The following is a 16762-nucleotide window of genomic DNA, read 5'->3' on the forward strand; positions in this document are numbered from 1 at the left end:
CAACAGCAACAATAACAAATTAATGCCTATAGTACTAACAGTAACAAATCACTGCATTCTTCTCTTCAACAAGTTTAATATTCACCCTTTTTTAAACAAAAAAAGATGGACTTAAAATTTTTTTTAAATTGAAATATAGTTGACACACAAAATTACATTAGTTTCGGGTGTAAAATATAGTGATTCAGCAACACTATATATTTTGCTATGCTCACCACAAGTGTAGCTACCATCTGTCACCGTACAGTGCTATTATAATACCATTGACTATGTGCTCTAGGCTGTGCCTTTCATCCCTGTCCCTTATTCATTCCATAGCAGGAAGCATGTATTTCCCACTCCCCTTCACCCATTTTGCCCATCCCCCTCTCCCATCTGGAAACCACCAGTTTGCTATCTGTATTTATGGGTCTGTTTCTGCTTTTGTTTGTTTATACATTTTTTGTGTGTTTTAGATTCCTCATGTAAGTGAAATCGTATGGTATTTGCCTTTCTCTGTCTGATTTATTTCATTTAACATAATACTCTTTGGAGCCATCCATGTTGTTGCAAATGGCAAGATCTCTTTCTTTTCTTATGGCTGAGTAATATTCCATTGTATATATACCACATCTTCTTTATCCATTCATTTATCAATGGACATTTTGTGGTTCTTTTATATCTTGTCTGTTATAAATAATGCTGCAATAAACAGGAGTGTATATATCTTTTTTAATTAGTGTTTTAATTTCTTTGGATAAATACCTAGTAGTGAAATTATTGAATTGTATGGTATTTCTATTTTCAATTTTTTGAGGAAACTCTATACTGTTTTCCACAGTGGCTATACCAATTTTTATTCTCATCAACAGTGCATGAGGGTTCCTTTTTCTTCATATCATCACCGACACTTGTTATTTCTTAGAAAAGACATAGACTTTTAATCAGTACACCTTTTTATCAGTTCATTTCTGGAGGAAAAGAAGTTTAAGGAAATGATAGTAACTGAGAAAACAAATAACACATGCCACAGAATGTGGTAATCTTTGTTGAAGATATATTTATTAAATAACATTTTGGGAGGGTAGGAATTCACATATTTACAAGGAAGCCTATATTCTTATTTGACTTTTATAAATCTTTTGACTTACTTTTTTGGATAGTAAACCTAGAGACAGTATAATTCTTTTTCTTTTAGAGAATGAAAAAAATGACTAAATTGCAACTTTTCTACTGGGAAATTTTAGCCCACATTTTTAAACATTTATTAATTTGTCTATGGGCTTATCTTAATGTTAAACTACAAAGCTGTGTATGGGCTTTGGTTATAATGTACTTGTCTCATCAAATTTATCATCAGATCAAATTTTGCACTTAATATTCAGAGTGTGGCATTTTAGAATTTTTTGGTATATTTTTATTCAGGAATTTTAATGAAGTCCAACAGTATCTATTATCTTAAAAAATTTAATTCTAATTAGACATAGGATCAAATAAGGTCAAAAAGGAAGGAGTAACTTGCTATGTTTAGAAGGAGTTTCAGGTTTATAACAGGTTATAACAGGTTTATAACCAGGTAATGGTAAAATTTAGTAAAACCATTTTAATTTAGCTTCTGTTATATAACTTACAACTGAATAATTTGACCTGGGAAGAGTAAAAGTATTTTAGCAGTGTGCTATACTGTGCTTCCTGCCCACCAATCCCAAGATTTTACTAAGAGTATTCTTCGGTGTGCTAAAGGCATCCTGACCAGGAGAGGTCTGCTGAGATGCTTCTGAGGAGCCCAGAAGTCTGTATGCTCTGTTGGCCGAATTACTAATCTCTCCAAATGCTGTCAAAGCATGTTTTGTGCAGAGTTAGTGCTTCAGTTTGGACTTTAGATTCTAAAGAGACTAGGACATCCCAGCTAGTTGAATTGAAACTCAGAATTTTACTTCTATATTTAAAAGCAGCAGTAACATGTACCTTTGATTTGGGTTAAAGTGATGTGGAAGTTTTCTGTAATATATATATTTTTTCCAGACACATTTTAAAACAGTTATTTGGTATAGTACACATACTACCTTGATGGATTATAAATTCTCTCTAAAAGTGTAAGTGCAGAGAATGCTGGAAAACAAAGATGAATATCAGGAGATGAAGCAACTGAAAACCTAGAGCAAATGGATTCTGATAGACTGACTTAAAAAAAAAATCTCTGCAAAATTGTTTTCTTAGCTTGTGGTTTTCTTTTGAGATTTGGACTCCATTCCATTCCCTAGCATTGTGAAAATTACCCATGTGCTACAGCTACATCTAAGTAGTGCTTATTTCATGCTAGCTTGAATCTGGCCTCAGGGTATTTGGGTATACATAGGGTATTTGAAAAATATGTATTTAACATTAGAACAAATGAAACTATCCTTTTTATGATTATAAAACCCCAAAATTTCTGAAGTTCTGAGGTCTGCTGAATGAGATGCTCACTGTGTTTTTTTAAAGTCAGAACTATAATAATTGTTGCACTATTTTTCTCTAAAAATAAAAGCAAAAATTTACATTATCTGGAAGAAATCTTATGATAATGCTTTATCATTTGTTTGTTCATTTAAGTAATATAAACTGAGTACTGACCATGTGTTAAGTACAAGTCGCATGAAGTCTCTACTCAGAAGGTATGGCTTGGTGGCACTGACAGGCACTAAGAGATAATAAAAAAAAGTATATAAGTATCTGAAGTGACAGGGTGGGAGGCGGTTTCCACTGAGAGTGCTTATGTTAATAGCAGATAATGTACTGGAAGATCAGCGCAAGCATCCCTGAGGAAGTGATGTTGAAGTTCAAGGATAAGTAAGAATTGGCTAGGAGAAGATGGTAAGCAGTCCCTGAGGCAAAAACAAAACAAAACAAAACAAAACCAAAACACCCAAGTGCATGTGATGGTCTTCACACTGTTTAGTATGTAAGTGCTGGTGAAGCTATTTTGTCTGCTATACTAATTGCCCAGTTTAGTAGTTGCCTCCAGAAAGCTGTTGAAAACAATTTTTTCAAAATCTTTAGATAATTTCTTTCATATATATCAAGATGGGAGTGCTGGTGGCTGAGGGTGCAGAAAGAGAAGATAGGAAGAAAGAAAAAAAGAAAGAGGAAAGAAAGAAAAGAAAGAAAGAAAGGGAAAGAAAGAAGGGAAAGGAAAGGGGAAAGGAAAGGAAAAGAAGGAAGGAAAGAGAAAAGGAAGGAAGGGGAAAAAGGAAAGAGGAAGAAAGGGAGAAAGGCAAGGGAGAAATGAAGGACTGTCATGCTAGCTCATGAAAGCAATATTTGGACCTTTTGGAGAATTCTATGAAAAGAAGGGAAGGGAAATTTATAGAAATCTAACTAGTTGCCTCACCCATGGTCTGATGTCCTTTGTGGCCCAAATTAAAGCCTTTACTATAGCATAAAAATGAAACCCTAGAGGACTTGGGGCATTATTGTAGCAAAGTGGTGGCAATTTGTAAAAATTGCCTAAGTGGGTAGAATTTCCCTGCATTAGAGTGGACTGTTACAAAAAAGTTTCAACTCTGAGTCTAAAACAAAACAAAACAAAACTGCCATCCATGTTTACAACTGCCACTGAGGAATGGCAGGTTATGCTAAAAGGAAGGCCCTTTTGTCATACTTCGTTCCTGATCATTTTGGTTAGAATTGTCTGGGAATAGGTGCTGAGGAGGGTTGAATGGCTCTGCCTAGGATAGAGGCATTCTAACTTGGAGTTGTGGAGCTATCCGGGAGTGAGGAAAGGCAGAGACAAGGGGCAGACGAGAAGCAAGAGCAGCCAGGAAATAACTGGAGAAGTGTGCACTGAGTAAGGAGAAACCATTGGTCCTAGGCATGGGGTTGAGGACATTGATTTCAAGTATAGTGTGCTATATGTGATACAGCATCTCTTTAGGATAACCCCAGTGTTTGATGAACTCTATTGCACTTACAAATGCTCTAAATATTTGATTTAGTTTAGTTTAGTTTTGTTGAGGAAATATAGGCAGAGTCGGTTTTATTTCTGGATAAACAAGACCTGGAATAAAGAGTATTTAAGGAAGAAACAGTGGCAGAGGTGACATCAGAATGTAGTCTGGGGAAATGTTAAAATCTTAAGGAGAGCTTTGTACTTCTGTGGATTTGCATGGGACTTTATCTTGATTTTAAGAGGCCAGTAGAGCCCAGCTTTTGTAATTTGTATTGCATGGAATTCCTGACCAGCATCCTGATAATGGAAAAATGTGCTACCATCAGTTAAGAGATAGGTAGTGGACATGGTACAATTATGAATTCAGCTGGAGGAGTATTGTAAATGCTGATGTTTTTTTCTTACAAATTCCATTCATCAAAGGCCATATGCAACTAAGGGGGAAAGCCATCTTTGATTCAAAGGGAGTCAGTTCTATGCTTTGAAAGGCTACAGTTGAAAGTTTGGATCTTCTTCCAAAGAAGATTTTTATTTTTCTCTTCGATAAATTAAGTTCAGCGTGAGTGACAGTATCGTTGAATGGTTAGAATGGTGTTTTATCATTGTTTCTCAACAGTCGGTAATCATCAGTTCCAATACTGAGGTCAGGTAAAGAGCAGTGGTTACTGAAGCAGTGTTGTCTATAGAGTATGGAAATGAGAATGGAAAAAAAAAACCAGATAAAAGCCATTGAAGTGAGTGTGTAAGAGCTTAACAAAGCTAATTTAAGAATGCTGAGAAAAATTAAGGGTCAGTAAAAATTAGATAATGTAGATTTGTAATCACTCAGGTGTGTGACCAGTTCAGTAATGTTCTGTGGGTGGAAAAAGTAGGGTGATTAAAATGGAAAAATTAAAATGATTCATACTGGAGAACTGTGAGAGTGAACAAAATAAATGCTTCCTTGTTTGGGTTTGGAGGTTAGCAAATATTTGTTGGATTGTGAAGAGAGGGAATTTAGGTTATAAGTGAAGACAGAGCATGGTATTTGATTATTCTTTTATAAGTATATATTAATATATTATTGTATTAAAGGTTGTCTTTAGATATCCTACCTTTTTAAATTTGAACTTCTTTACTTTCAATTAATCCTTAGTAGGTAAATGATCTTTTTGAAATAATTTCACTTTCTTGCATTTTCATATGGCTTGTCATATATTATGGAAAATGTATTGCTGTTTTAGTCCATAGAATACATGTTAAGTCCAGCTGTTCACATTTATCTTTCGATTTTCTGTTGTTCTTTAGAAAATAAAAGAGGAGACTTTGAGTTTGGCATAGACATTTATTTAGTAGAAACTAGGGAAATATTGCTTACCTCTGTCTAATCTTAAAATATTCTTTCTTATATTATAAGAGATGACAGGATTCCAATGTTTGCTGTCAAGAGTATATAATGGAACTTGCCTTTGAATCCTCAATTGTAACTTTGGATATGTTGGCAATGTGTAGAACAAAGTCAGCAGTATTGTACAATATAAGAAAAAAACTTTCAATTTATGATCTTATATCTTGGGGAGGAAATTTACCCATAATTATTTCCTTGGTTTGTCGTTAGTGATAGTTAAGCTAAGCTTAATAAATGGAGTTAACATAGTACACTTAAAGTGAGAGTATTTATTTGTATTTTTATAAGTCAGGCTGACTTTAGTTTCTAAAAAAAAGGATTGAAGAATCCTATAGCAAACATCATAAGAAGATCCCATATATTACTCTGGCTCTAACTACTACCTAGTAAAATTTATGTGGATTTACAAAAAAGTGGGGGAAGGAGTTACAGAAAGATTAGGGGAACTTATTTTAAAAAGTTCATTCAGAGCTATAATACAAGAATACATGGATTGCAGTATGTTGTGATGGCCTTTGGACTAATCACATCTGGGTTTGAATTTCAGTTTTGCAATTTGGCAGTTGTGTTGCCTTAAGATTACCTAAAACTTTGAGTCTTAGTCTCTTCATCAAAAATGGAGACAATAATACATGCTCTACGGTGCTGTTGGAGGACTGAATGAGATAATGTATACTAAATTTTATTTTATTTTATTTTATTTTATTTTATTTTATTTTATTTTATTTTATTTTATTTTATTTTGCTTGGTGGTGGTGCTAATCCCTATCACCTGAATTAACTGAGGTTATTTTTTTTATCTTTAATATGGCCATTTTAAAAACATTGATAGCTACAAAAACTATGATTTTGCACAAAAACTATTATTTTACTAATGCATGATTTACTAATGCAGTGTAATATACACTCGCCATTTAGAAAACATTGGTCCCCTACGTTATACAGATTTTACAAATGTTGATATGTTTATGCAATATATGAAGATCACAATTTTTAATATCGTCACTGATCATCAGAAAATCCTTAAGTGTTAGGAAGCTGTCAAGTTTACTAAAGTGGATACAAGTTTTCCAAAAATCAAATTTTTACTTGAAAGCTTGAATTTTATCATAAGCAACAGATACTGTATATTTGAAGTGACAACTACACTTCACTCATTTTTGAGAAAATACATTCCAAACATCCAAGTCATTTATTATAGTTTGTTTTTAGGCTGTTCTTTCCAGTAAATATGGAGTGCAGTGAAAAAAGTGGATAGTTTAGCTTACAAATCGGGATAATAGCTCACTTTTACTTGAGACAAAAATCTCTTTGAAATGCTGCAAAAATTCTTTATACTTTTCATTTTGTCACACAGTATCACAAAGAAGTGTATTCAGGGTCAGATGGTTGAGATTTGAGAAAATTAATATTTTTTCTGGCTTTTTAAAAAAATGCAAGTGTGTGGCAGTGAGGAATTCCATGACTGCTAGTATAGTTTGGTCTCATTATTTTGAATCATGCTTAGTTGCAAATAGTTTTACCCATCATTATTTTTGTATGATTAAATTTCAACACAGCAAAAAGAAGCAAATCACATCTTAATGGTATTATGATCTTTTTAAATAATATTTTTTCTCTTCATAGTTTAATAGTATCATGGTGGCAGTGAGAATGTAGAGCAACTGAAACTTACCCCTTGGCTACTGTTTTAGCCATTTTAGAAAATTATTTGTCATTACTAATATAATTGAGGATGCACATACATTATGACTTAAAAATTCTAATTCTGTGTGTATTCCCTGGAGAAGTTGTGCATATATATATATATCTATATATATAGATATATAGATATATAGATATGTATATATATATACAAGACCAATCATAATAGGCAAGTTTGTATACAGCAAACAAACAAACAAAGGCAAAACAAACCTGGAAACAAAAATCCCTGTTGCCCACAAACTAAGAAAAGAGGAATAGAAAATCCCCGTTGTGATATATATATATATATATAATGAAATCTTACGCAGCAGTAAAATGAATGAACAATAGTCATTAAGTCTCATAAACACAATGTTGGAAAATAACAACAAAAAAGCGAGTTACAGAATACTTAAGAATCACTTCATTTTTATCAAGCGCAAAATTAAATATGCAAAATTAAAATTAGGTTTTTAATGGTATGCATACATTTTTGATTTGTCTGTATAATGAAAAGCAAGGGAATAATAGGAACAAAATTCAGGGTAGTGGTTATCTCTGGAGTGGATGCCATGTGTCTGTCCATGGAGGACAGTGTACAGGGCCACAGGTACTTTAAAGATCTGAGTGGGTACATTAACACTATTTTATGGTTACTTTTAAACTTACAATATATTATGTATTTTTTAATTTAATAATCAATAGAAAAAATGCCAAAACCTTAAAAAGTTAATAGAGAAATGAATAGAATTGCCTAATTACTAGCTCGTTATGGTAACTATCCAATTCTATAGATAATTTCATGCATCCCTATCATTTACCTTTAGTAAAAATTAATTCAGAAATAATCAGATACAACGATATCAAAAAGTTTGGAAAGATTAATAGATGATATTAGTTTATTGTACAGTGCCTATGTCTATTTGACAGGATCAAAATATTTTTGAGCAGAATTTAGCATCTTTAGAAATTTCTTCTGCAGAAAAATTCCTTGTACTTTCTTCTGGAATATTCTTTTTTAAACTCTTTTCATCTTGAATGACTCAGTTTAAATCTCTCTGTGAGAGACATTGTCTTTTCCTGGCAAGCAAAATAGGTCCCAATAGGTCCCAAAGGATTCAGTTTTCAAGTTAGACTCCTAAGAATCAGAGATTTTACCCCATATCAAACTTCTTTTAAAAAATTTAAAGGTACAAGTTATTATGAAATGTAGAGAGATGAAGAAGTCTGAGATCACCAGCATAGCTCTCCAGAAAAGATCTGAATCATGTCCATAGCTTTCTATACTCCCTCTTGCCTTGTCTGCTTGTACAAGTTATTAACTTCTCATAAAATGATTTTCGAATTTTGTATGACTTAATTTTTTAGACTATGTATTGTGTTATTGCTAGTTTTACTGTATAATGGTGAGGATAATTTTCTACCATTTCCCAAAGAGCATAGGACACAATTTAATTAATTAATCAATTAATGTATATGGCCACCTATTTGTTCCTGTTGCTTGTGGTGGTTTAGTATCTCCTGGTGAATTTCAAGAAGCTTAAATGTCACTGGGGTCTATTCTTAATTCTTTGGCTGCCTTGAGATTTTCAACACAAAGTAGGAAGTCCAGGAATCACCTGCCTTGGGCAAATATGATGAACTTAGATCAGAATAATACTAAGTCCAGTGGAGACTTACTTTCCACATTCCTGCCACAAAGTCTGCCATATCTACCTCCCACTCTCCCTCCAGTCCATGGACCTCACTTCTTCAGAATATAAAAACTTTATTTCATTTGCATTGTAACATCCAGGCTGGGTGGAGGAAAGCCAATTGCTTTATAACTGAATTCTTATCATTGCTGAGTTTTACTGTGCTTACTATTTACGGGAGTAACTAGGGATAGAGTTTTAAGTGGAGTTCTAGGTCTGGAAGGAATGGTTGAGGTTCTGTGAAAGTGATGGAAGGGGAAATGGATTTTGGCTTTTAATTTTATCTTTGTAAGTTATGCTAGGCTATCTCCTTTCTGTATACATCAAATAAATAAGCTTTATTACTAAGCTTTAACATCTGCAGACTTTAGAGAGATTACGGAAACTCTAGCTCTACTAACTATGAGTGGTAAGACAAATTATATAAACTCTTTAACCTGAAATGTCCTTATCAATGGAGGATAATGTTGCTTATTTCACATAGATAACATTAATAAGATGTGTATATAATGTTTAGCAGAACAACTAGCATAAAAATTCAAAGTATGTGTTAGATGTTAATGTGATTATTTACTATTATTATTATTCCACATAATGTTTATCTTATATTTAAGTATGATTTTTATATTTTCATGTATATAATTGCAGGTCAGTAATCTATGATCATTTGGGCTTTTATCATTGCCTCCACTTTTTTTTTTAAGGATAGACAGCATTTGTTAGTTTTTGCTCTTAGGTTTTTAGTGACTTCTTAATAGGAATGCTTAGAGCTAGAAAAATGAATGGGGAATGGTCATTCAGTCATACATCTCCTGGGGACTTGGGTGTATAACATACTATAGCACAAGAATAAAGAACAATGGCTGCTTTTAAGATGTTCATAATTTACTATTTGGAAACAAAAGTTTTTAAAAAGCACTTTTGTCGCTGATATGAAGTTTACACCAAAAAACAAGTGTATGGCTGTAAAGAGAACGATATTAACCATTGACTTCAAATATTTCCTTAAATTATGAACACCTAATTACAAAAGATGTTTCAATCACTTAAGACAGTTATAATATGTATAATCAAGTTCTGTATGTAGAAAATATTTTATGAATGTCAGTGTTTAGGCTTAACAGTATGATGTATTTAACTGTATTACTGATGATTGAAAAGAAAAACTAAGGCATTGAAATGGCATACATGATTAAAATGCTAAATTATAACAGAGCCTTTCTACTCTTGACAGTAAAGAGTTCTTATCAGTCATTTTTGTACAATATGCAACACCGTAATCTTTATGTTCCTTTGTTCAGAAAATCTGCTGAAGACATAGTAGAATATGAACCCCAACAATGTGATGATTCTCACAATATAGCTATCCATGTTAAAAAAGCACGTGGTGGCCTTACTTTATATGAGCCTAAAAATTTTGAAGAGAAGTTGGTAGAATTCCTGGATATTTTAAAGAAATTGTAAGTATTTTTAATATATTACTTCTTGTAGTTGAATAATGCTTTTGAATAGCTCCACTTTTTTTGTTTGTTTGTTTTTTAAGTTAGTTGCTTGCAGGTAAGTGTGCTTTAATTGTATTCTACCATTAGTGGTTGATTCAGGAGAGGTAGAAATACTGAAGACTGTTCTAGATGAATGCAGTCGTCATCAATTCCATCTTCATGGCATATCATGGATCTATTGGTAATATATCCAACTGTGGCACATTTTAATTTTAAGTTGCAAGCAAAACAGGTGTTATTTACTGATTGTGTTAAATCAAAATTATGTTTAAGATTTCATCAGCTTACAGTTATTTGTCAGCTCTTCACAGCATTTAAACTGTCTTCCCCATCACAGAGGCTTTAAAATAAACTTACCTCATATTCTTTTTAACTTCTTGGAAGACTTTGTACTATGATTGGGGTACAACTGCCTGAAGGAGAAGGAGAAGAAGGAGAAAGTAGGGCTTAAATTTAGATGGAGCCTGGTTTCCAGAGATGGTATTGGATTTGTGAGTAAAATTAAAGTTGAAATGAGACCATGGGAAAATGTGATAATAGAATAAGGATTGACAACACAAACAAAATGAATAGAAAGTGTCAAGACTAGAATTGTGTCTGAAATAAAGACCAGTAGCATGGAATTAGGAAATAAAAATCTGGCATTTATGTTTGGAGGAATACACTAAGAATTCTATCTATAAGTACTCTTCTTCAAAATTGTCATTGCAGGGGCACCTTGGGTGGCTCAGTTGGTTAAGCAGTTGACTCTTGGTCTCAGCTCAGTTTTTGATCTCATGGTCCTGAGTTCACACCCATAATAGAGCCTACTTGAAAAAAAAAATTGTCATTGCAAACTTGAGAAAATATGGTCAGAGCTTCCAGGAAATTTGAGGATAGTCAGATTTTTGATACTTTTACTTACAACAACGTGAACGAAATAAACACCGCAATTACTTGTCCCTTTATAAGAAAGTGGGTATGAGGGAATTGTAGAGAAGGAAATCATAACCACCTGCCATACACGGTAAGTTGCATAAATAGAAAATTTAATGAGAATGTGTTCAGTGATTATGTTAAAAATTTTGGTAAGTTGCATAAATAGAAAATTTAATGAGAATGTGTTCAGTGATTATGTTAAAAATTTTGGTAAGTTGCATAAATAGAAAATTTAATGAGAATGTGTTCAGTGATTATGTTAAAAATTTTGGTAGAAAATCATTAAAGCACTGAAAGTTACTGGAGCTATAGCCACTTTCATTCCATTAAACCATAATGTTGACAAAAATTGCATTGGATTAAATTTTTGAAGTGTCTGGAAACCCGTGAGACACTCACTGCTGATTTCAGATTGTGCTGGGCTGCAGGATTTTCAATGGGGTAATCTCTTCTTCCTGAAAATAACAAAGTGGCACTTCCCAGACAACAAAGGTTCTCATCTAAGATGCCGAAGGAGCTCAAGTGGCTATGGTTCTCTGGCAAGGTGTTAAAATATTAAGAAGTAAATGTAGGTTGAAGTTAGGATGGAAACTGCAAATGGATAAAAACCCAGTACCATGTTAGCAATAGACTGAAGCAGGAGCCCTGATAGAAGGCTATCCAAACACAGGGTGGAATAGACAAAGAATCTCCTGCTGCCTCCTTATGTGGACTGCCGTGGAATTCATTTAACAACCAATCTCCAAATACCCTAGACAACAGATGTTGGGAGAGTGGTAGTTTCCAGAACCTACTCCCTCTCACATGTGAGAGAATGGGTGGGTAGGTAGAGGAGATCCTGAGGTACTCTAAGCTCCCACTTTCAGTGGCTCAGAATTGGCCAAGTATGACTCTTCAAAATGAAGGTAGCAGGTCTTGATGGCTGCCAGTGGGTGGGGCTGTGTCACTCACTGAGTTACAAGGGCAGAGTATTTGAGAAGGGAACTCACTCTTATGTTTAATATTCACAGAAGACTTTAATTTTTTTTCTTTTTCTTTTTTTTTTAAAGATTTTATTTACTTATTTGACAGAGAGAGACAGCCAGTGAGAGAGGGAACACAGGCAGGGGGAGTGGGAGAGGAAGAAGCAGGCTCCCAATGGAGGAGCCTGATGTGGGGCTCGATCCCAGGACTCTGGGATCACGTCCTGAGCCAAAGGCAGACGCTTAACGACTGAGCCACCCAGGCGCCCCAAGACTTTAATTTCTATACATAAAAATTCTGATTCATCCTCATATCAGTGCTTTGAAGTGGATATGATAAGGTAGTCAGTAAAAGAGCAGTGCATGTGCTAAGTTCGCAATCTATATTTGTTCTTCCACAGACATGGTTTTTATCTTCTTGTCTCCTCGGTACACTAGTGTATTCATTTTCCATTACTGTGTAGCAGATTATCATAAATGTAGTGGCTTAAAACAACATCTATTTATCATCTCTCTGGGCAAGGCTTAGTTGAATCCTCTGCTCATGTCTCATAAGGTTTCAGTCAAGGTGTTCGTGGAGTTACATTCCTTCTGGAGCATGAGGTCGTCTTCTAAGCTTGTAAGTGTTGGCAGAATTTAGCTCCTTGTAAAAGTAGGGCTGAGGTCCCTACTTTCTTCCTGACTCTCAGGTAGGGGCGCATTGCGGCTCCTAAAAGCCTGCAGATCCTTGCTGAATCACCATCTCTCAGACCTTCCCACAACATGGAAGCTTAAATATTCAAAGCCAGCAAGGGGTATTCTCTCTTTCTCCTGTTCTGCTAAGATGAAGTGTTATATAACTGTATATCCCATCACCTTTGTCATATTATATTGGTTAGAAATGAATGTTGGTTTTGCCCCATCCCCATCCCCAAAAAACTCAGGGGCTGGATGGGGGGCCCTTAGGGTATGTTAGCCATATTTAGTAACATCATAAGTCTCTGTGACTCAATCACATTTGTAGTGGGGCTGTATGCTTAATGTACTCATACAAAGTAGTTCAACTAAAATCTGTTAATTGATGGATAAGTTGTTAGCCTCCTTTATCTCTAACTGAACCATGATCAGATTGATGGGCTGCCTTAGTGATGTGATTTAACACATTTTTAAAAGTAGCTACCTTATGCTTTCTAAAATTCTTCACTTTGTTATCCTGCCTGAAATTTTAACAAATAAATTTTGAGTAACAGTAGTTTCTTTTTAAAGAAATGCAAATATGCATGGCAAGATTAAAAAGCTGTTGCTTAGGGGCACCTGGGTGGCTCTGTTGGTTGAGCATCTGACTCTTGATTTTGGCTGGGATTATGATCTTGGGGGTTGGGATCTACCCTCGCATTGGGCTCTGCATTCTGAGTGCAGAGGCTGCTTGAGCAATCTCTCCCTCTCTCTCTCTACTCTCCAACACTCCCCCACACTCGTGCTCATACTCTCTCTCTCAAAAGAAGAAGAAGAAGAAGAAGAAGAAGAAGAAGAAGAAGAAGCAGCTATTGCTTATTGATAACTTGGTGAGATTTGGCTTAATCATATTGATTACTTAACTTCTATTTTAATTCAGCAGCTTTGAGTAAACAGTGGTAGGTGGGAGGAAGGATAAATGATTTTGAAATATTAAAATCATTAGAAATGGCATGTCTGGGAGATGTCTTCAGAGAGGTGGGGTTTGAATAGCTAAAGTATGCTGTGTAATTGGGATGTGTGGAGAGCAGACTGAGAGGGAAAGATGAGAGATAGAAAAAAGAGTTGGGAGACTTTCTGTTAAATTTTTTATTTTAATTCATATTAGATCGAATATAAGCTTGTAATGTGTGTTAGTTAAGATTTTGGATTGTAAACAGCAGAAACTGATTCTGGTGAAAACAAACAAACAAACAAACAAACAAACAAAAAAACGGTGGGGGAAAGAGAGGAAACCTAGAGAAGAGTATTGGATAGCTCCCCAAATAGAAGAGCTACTAGATACTAGAGATGATATGAACTAGAGCACCCCTTGATGTCTCCTCAGGATACAACACTGGACTCGGGGCACCTGGGTGGCTCAGTTGGTTAAGCGTCTGCCTTCAGCTCAGGTCATGATCCTGGAGTCCTGGGGTTAGAGCCCCGCAGTGGGCTCCCTGCTCAGTGGGCAGTCTGCTTGTTCCTTTCCCTTTTCCCCTCCCCCAGCTTGTGTGTGCTTGTGCTCTCTTTCTCTCTCTCACAAATAAATAAATAAAATCTTTAAAAAAATATACAACACTGGACTTAATCAGCTACAAGTATTTTTGATTGGGAGTTTTTAGGCTCACACTTTAGTTCAGGAATAAGGAGTCAGATTGTTGTAGTTTGTTTTTATACCCACCCTTTGGATAAATGCTGAGGGAGCAGTACACTTTTTTTCATAGTTTTACTTAGTGTATATTCAATTGGTAAGGGATAGCATTTCAAAAGAGAAAGTATTTTAGAAGGAGGGGGAAATGGGTCATGAATAAACAGCATCAAAAGTTATGAATTAAAACGTGACTTGGAATTTTAATTTATAAATAAATTTACTGATTTAAAATTTTGCACCCATTAATTAATGAATTCAACATATTATTTTGAACTTCTGCGTATGTTTCTGGCAATATTCTCGGTATTGGGACTTTAGTGGTGAGTACACACTGTTGTTGCCCTCAGGGGAGCTTATATTCTAATGTAAGAGAGAGAGATAATAAACATATACCTATTATGTCAGTTAGTGATAAATGTTAGGAAAAAAAACTAATGCAGAATGGGGGGGTAGGGTATGATGAAAATGATCAGAAATGTCTTCTCTGAAAGGTGACATTGATCAGATAATTTCATGAAATGAGAGAGTTAGCCAATCAGGTATCTTGGAGAAGTGCATTCCAGGCAATGCAAGAGCCCAGGGTGGCAACACGTTTTGTAAATTGAAAAAGAAAAATTTAGCAAGGAGTCCAGAGCTACGAAAATGCATGAGTGAAGGGAAAATATAGAAATGAGGCTTTGGAGGTAGCCAGGAACCAGATCATCACCTAGAGTCCTGTAGGCCATGGTAGGTTTTTAATCTTGGTGTGACTGGCAAAATGGGAGTGGCGCGTTATGATTTAAATAGTAATAGGTCATGTGTGGAGAGCTGACTGTGGGTATAAGAGATTTAGGGTGACCTCAGGAGGCTATGTGGAATTGGTCTTGGTGAGAGATGACTATAGCCTGAATTCTGTGTTAGGGAGTTCGGTTTGACATATAGAACTTGATTTTATTTATTTTTTTAAGGCATGAGCAGTTTTCAATTGATAGTCCTGGAAGCACATCAGATTCTTTGCTCATCTTGACCACAAACAGCCAGTATCCTGGACGAATGATCTAACACTCTCACATGTTTGTATTTGATTACACTGCCTATTACAGTGACCAGCTTTTAAAATGCAATTATGGATTGCTTTGGTAAAAATAATTGGTTTCTTTATAAATGACTAATTTCTGAAAAGAAAAGTGACATGCATGTATATTTGTGAGGGTCGTGGAAAGGGTAGGAGAAGAAACAAACTTATAAATGAGCTGTGAAAAGCAGTTTAAGATCCTCTGAGAAAACTTGGCCCAATTGTGTTTTCTCCTACTTTCTCTAATTAAAGATGTTTCCTTTGAGGGAATGAGGCATCAGAAGATCATTATGTTTCAGTGGAGCAGTGATGCAAAGCGCTTCTCAGGAATGACTCAGAGGAATTGCTCCCTGGAGGACATGAGGATATTTGCTTTTTAGATTCAGGCTGCTTAAAATCAGGATGCAATATGGTTCTTACACTGTTGTTTTCCAGTGAAATGGCATATAAGATGAGGAATCGTAATCTCAAACTGTATTTTAAGGCTGTATGCTGATGAGAGAAAAATACTTTGTGGGGTTAATTCTGTTAAAAAGACAGAGTTTGGATAAAAACTGACGGATTAGGGAGGGGGACTTGCCTCCAGAAAAGAAAGTTTATTTGAAGCTAAAAGGGAACAAAGGTTAATAAGGAGTGGTGTGAATATTACAAATAATTTAAATTTTTAACAGAAAACAGTGATCATTTACGATATAAGATTGGGACTAAATGAAGAGAGGTATTTGTGTTTAGGAGATGAGTTAGCAAACAACAGAAATTAAAGACTCCTTGACGGTAGATTGATATTATAGAAGAGTAAGGCACGGAATCTTAGTCTATCTATAATCTTAAGGGTCAGGGTCATATTGGGATGGACATTTTGTGAAACGCCTGGACTTTGGAGTCTGAAAGACCTGAGTTCTAAACTGGACTCCTCTGATTACTGGTTGTATGATCTTGGGAACTTCTACCTCTTGATATACAATTTACTAATCTATAACATGGGCACAATTAGATTAAGGAGTGCACTTGTGATGAGCACAGGGTAATGTACGGAATTGTTGAATCACTGTATTGTACACCTGAAACTAATATAACACTTATGGAATTAAAATTAAATTAAATTTAAAAATGAAATAAAATGGACACAATTATTAACCTCATAGGATCATTGTTGTGAAACCTAAATGAAGTTAAAAATGTAAAGCCCCATGCAATTTAGTCTATCATACATGGTACATTGTACAAGTCAGTCTTCCCTTTGCCAAAGGATCTTACATATCTTGATAGGTTTTCGTACAAAAGACTTTACTATGTGCTTGCTAC

The 16762-nt window shown here is 34.9% G+C and overlaps 1 protein-coding gene across 1 annotated transcript in view; it reads left to right on the forward strand.

Moving 5' to 3' along the window:
- CNBD1 (cyclic nucleotide binding domain containing 1) overlaps positions 1–16762 on the forward strand; it is a 439889-nt gene that overhangs the window by 43404 nt on the left and 379723 nt on the right. The window contains exon 4 of the mRNA XM_057308075.1: positions 9979–10137. Coding sequence (XP_057164058.1) covers positions 9979–10137 — 159 coding nt within the window. The remainder of the gene's footprint in view (positions 1–9978; positions 10138–16762) is intronic.

The sequence above is a fragment of the Ursus arctos genome, unplaced genomic scaffold, assembly GCF_023065955.2.
Source record: "Ursus arctos isolate Adak ecotype North America unplaced genomic scaffold, UrsArc2.0 scaffold_6, whole genome shotgun sequence".
Classification (NCBI taxonomy): Eukaryota; Metazoa; Chordata; class Mammalia; order Carnivora; family Ursidae; genus Ursus; species Ursus arctos.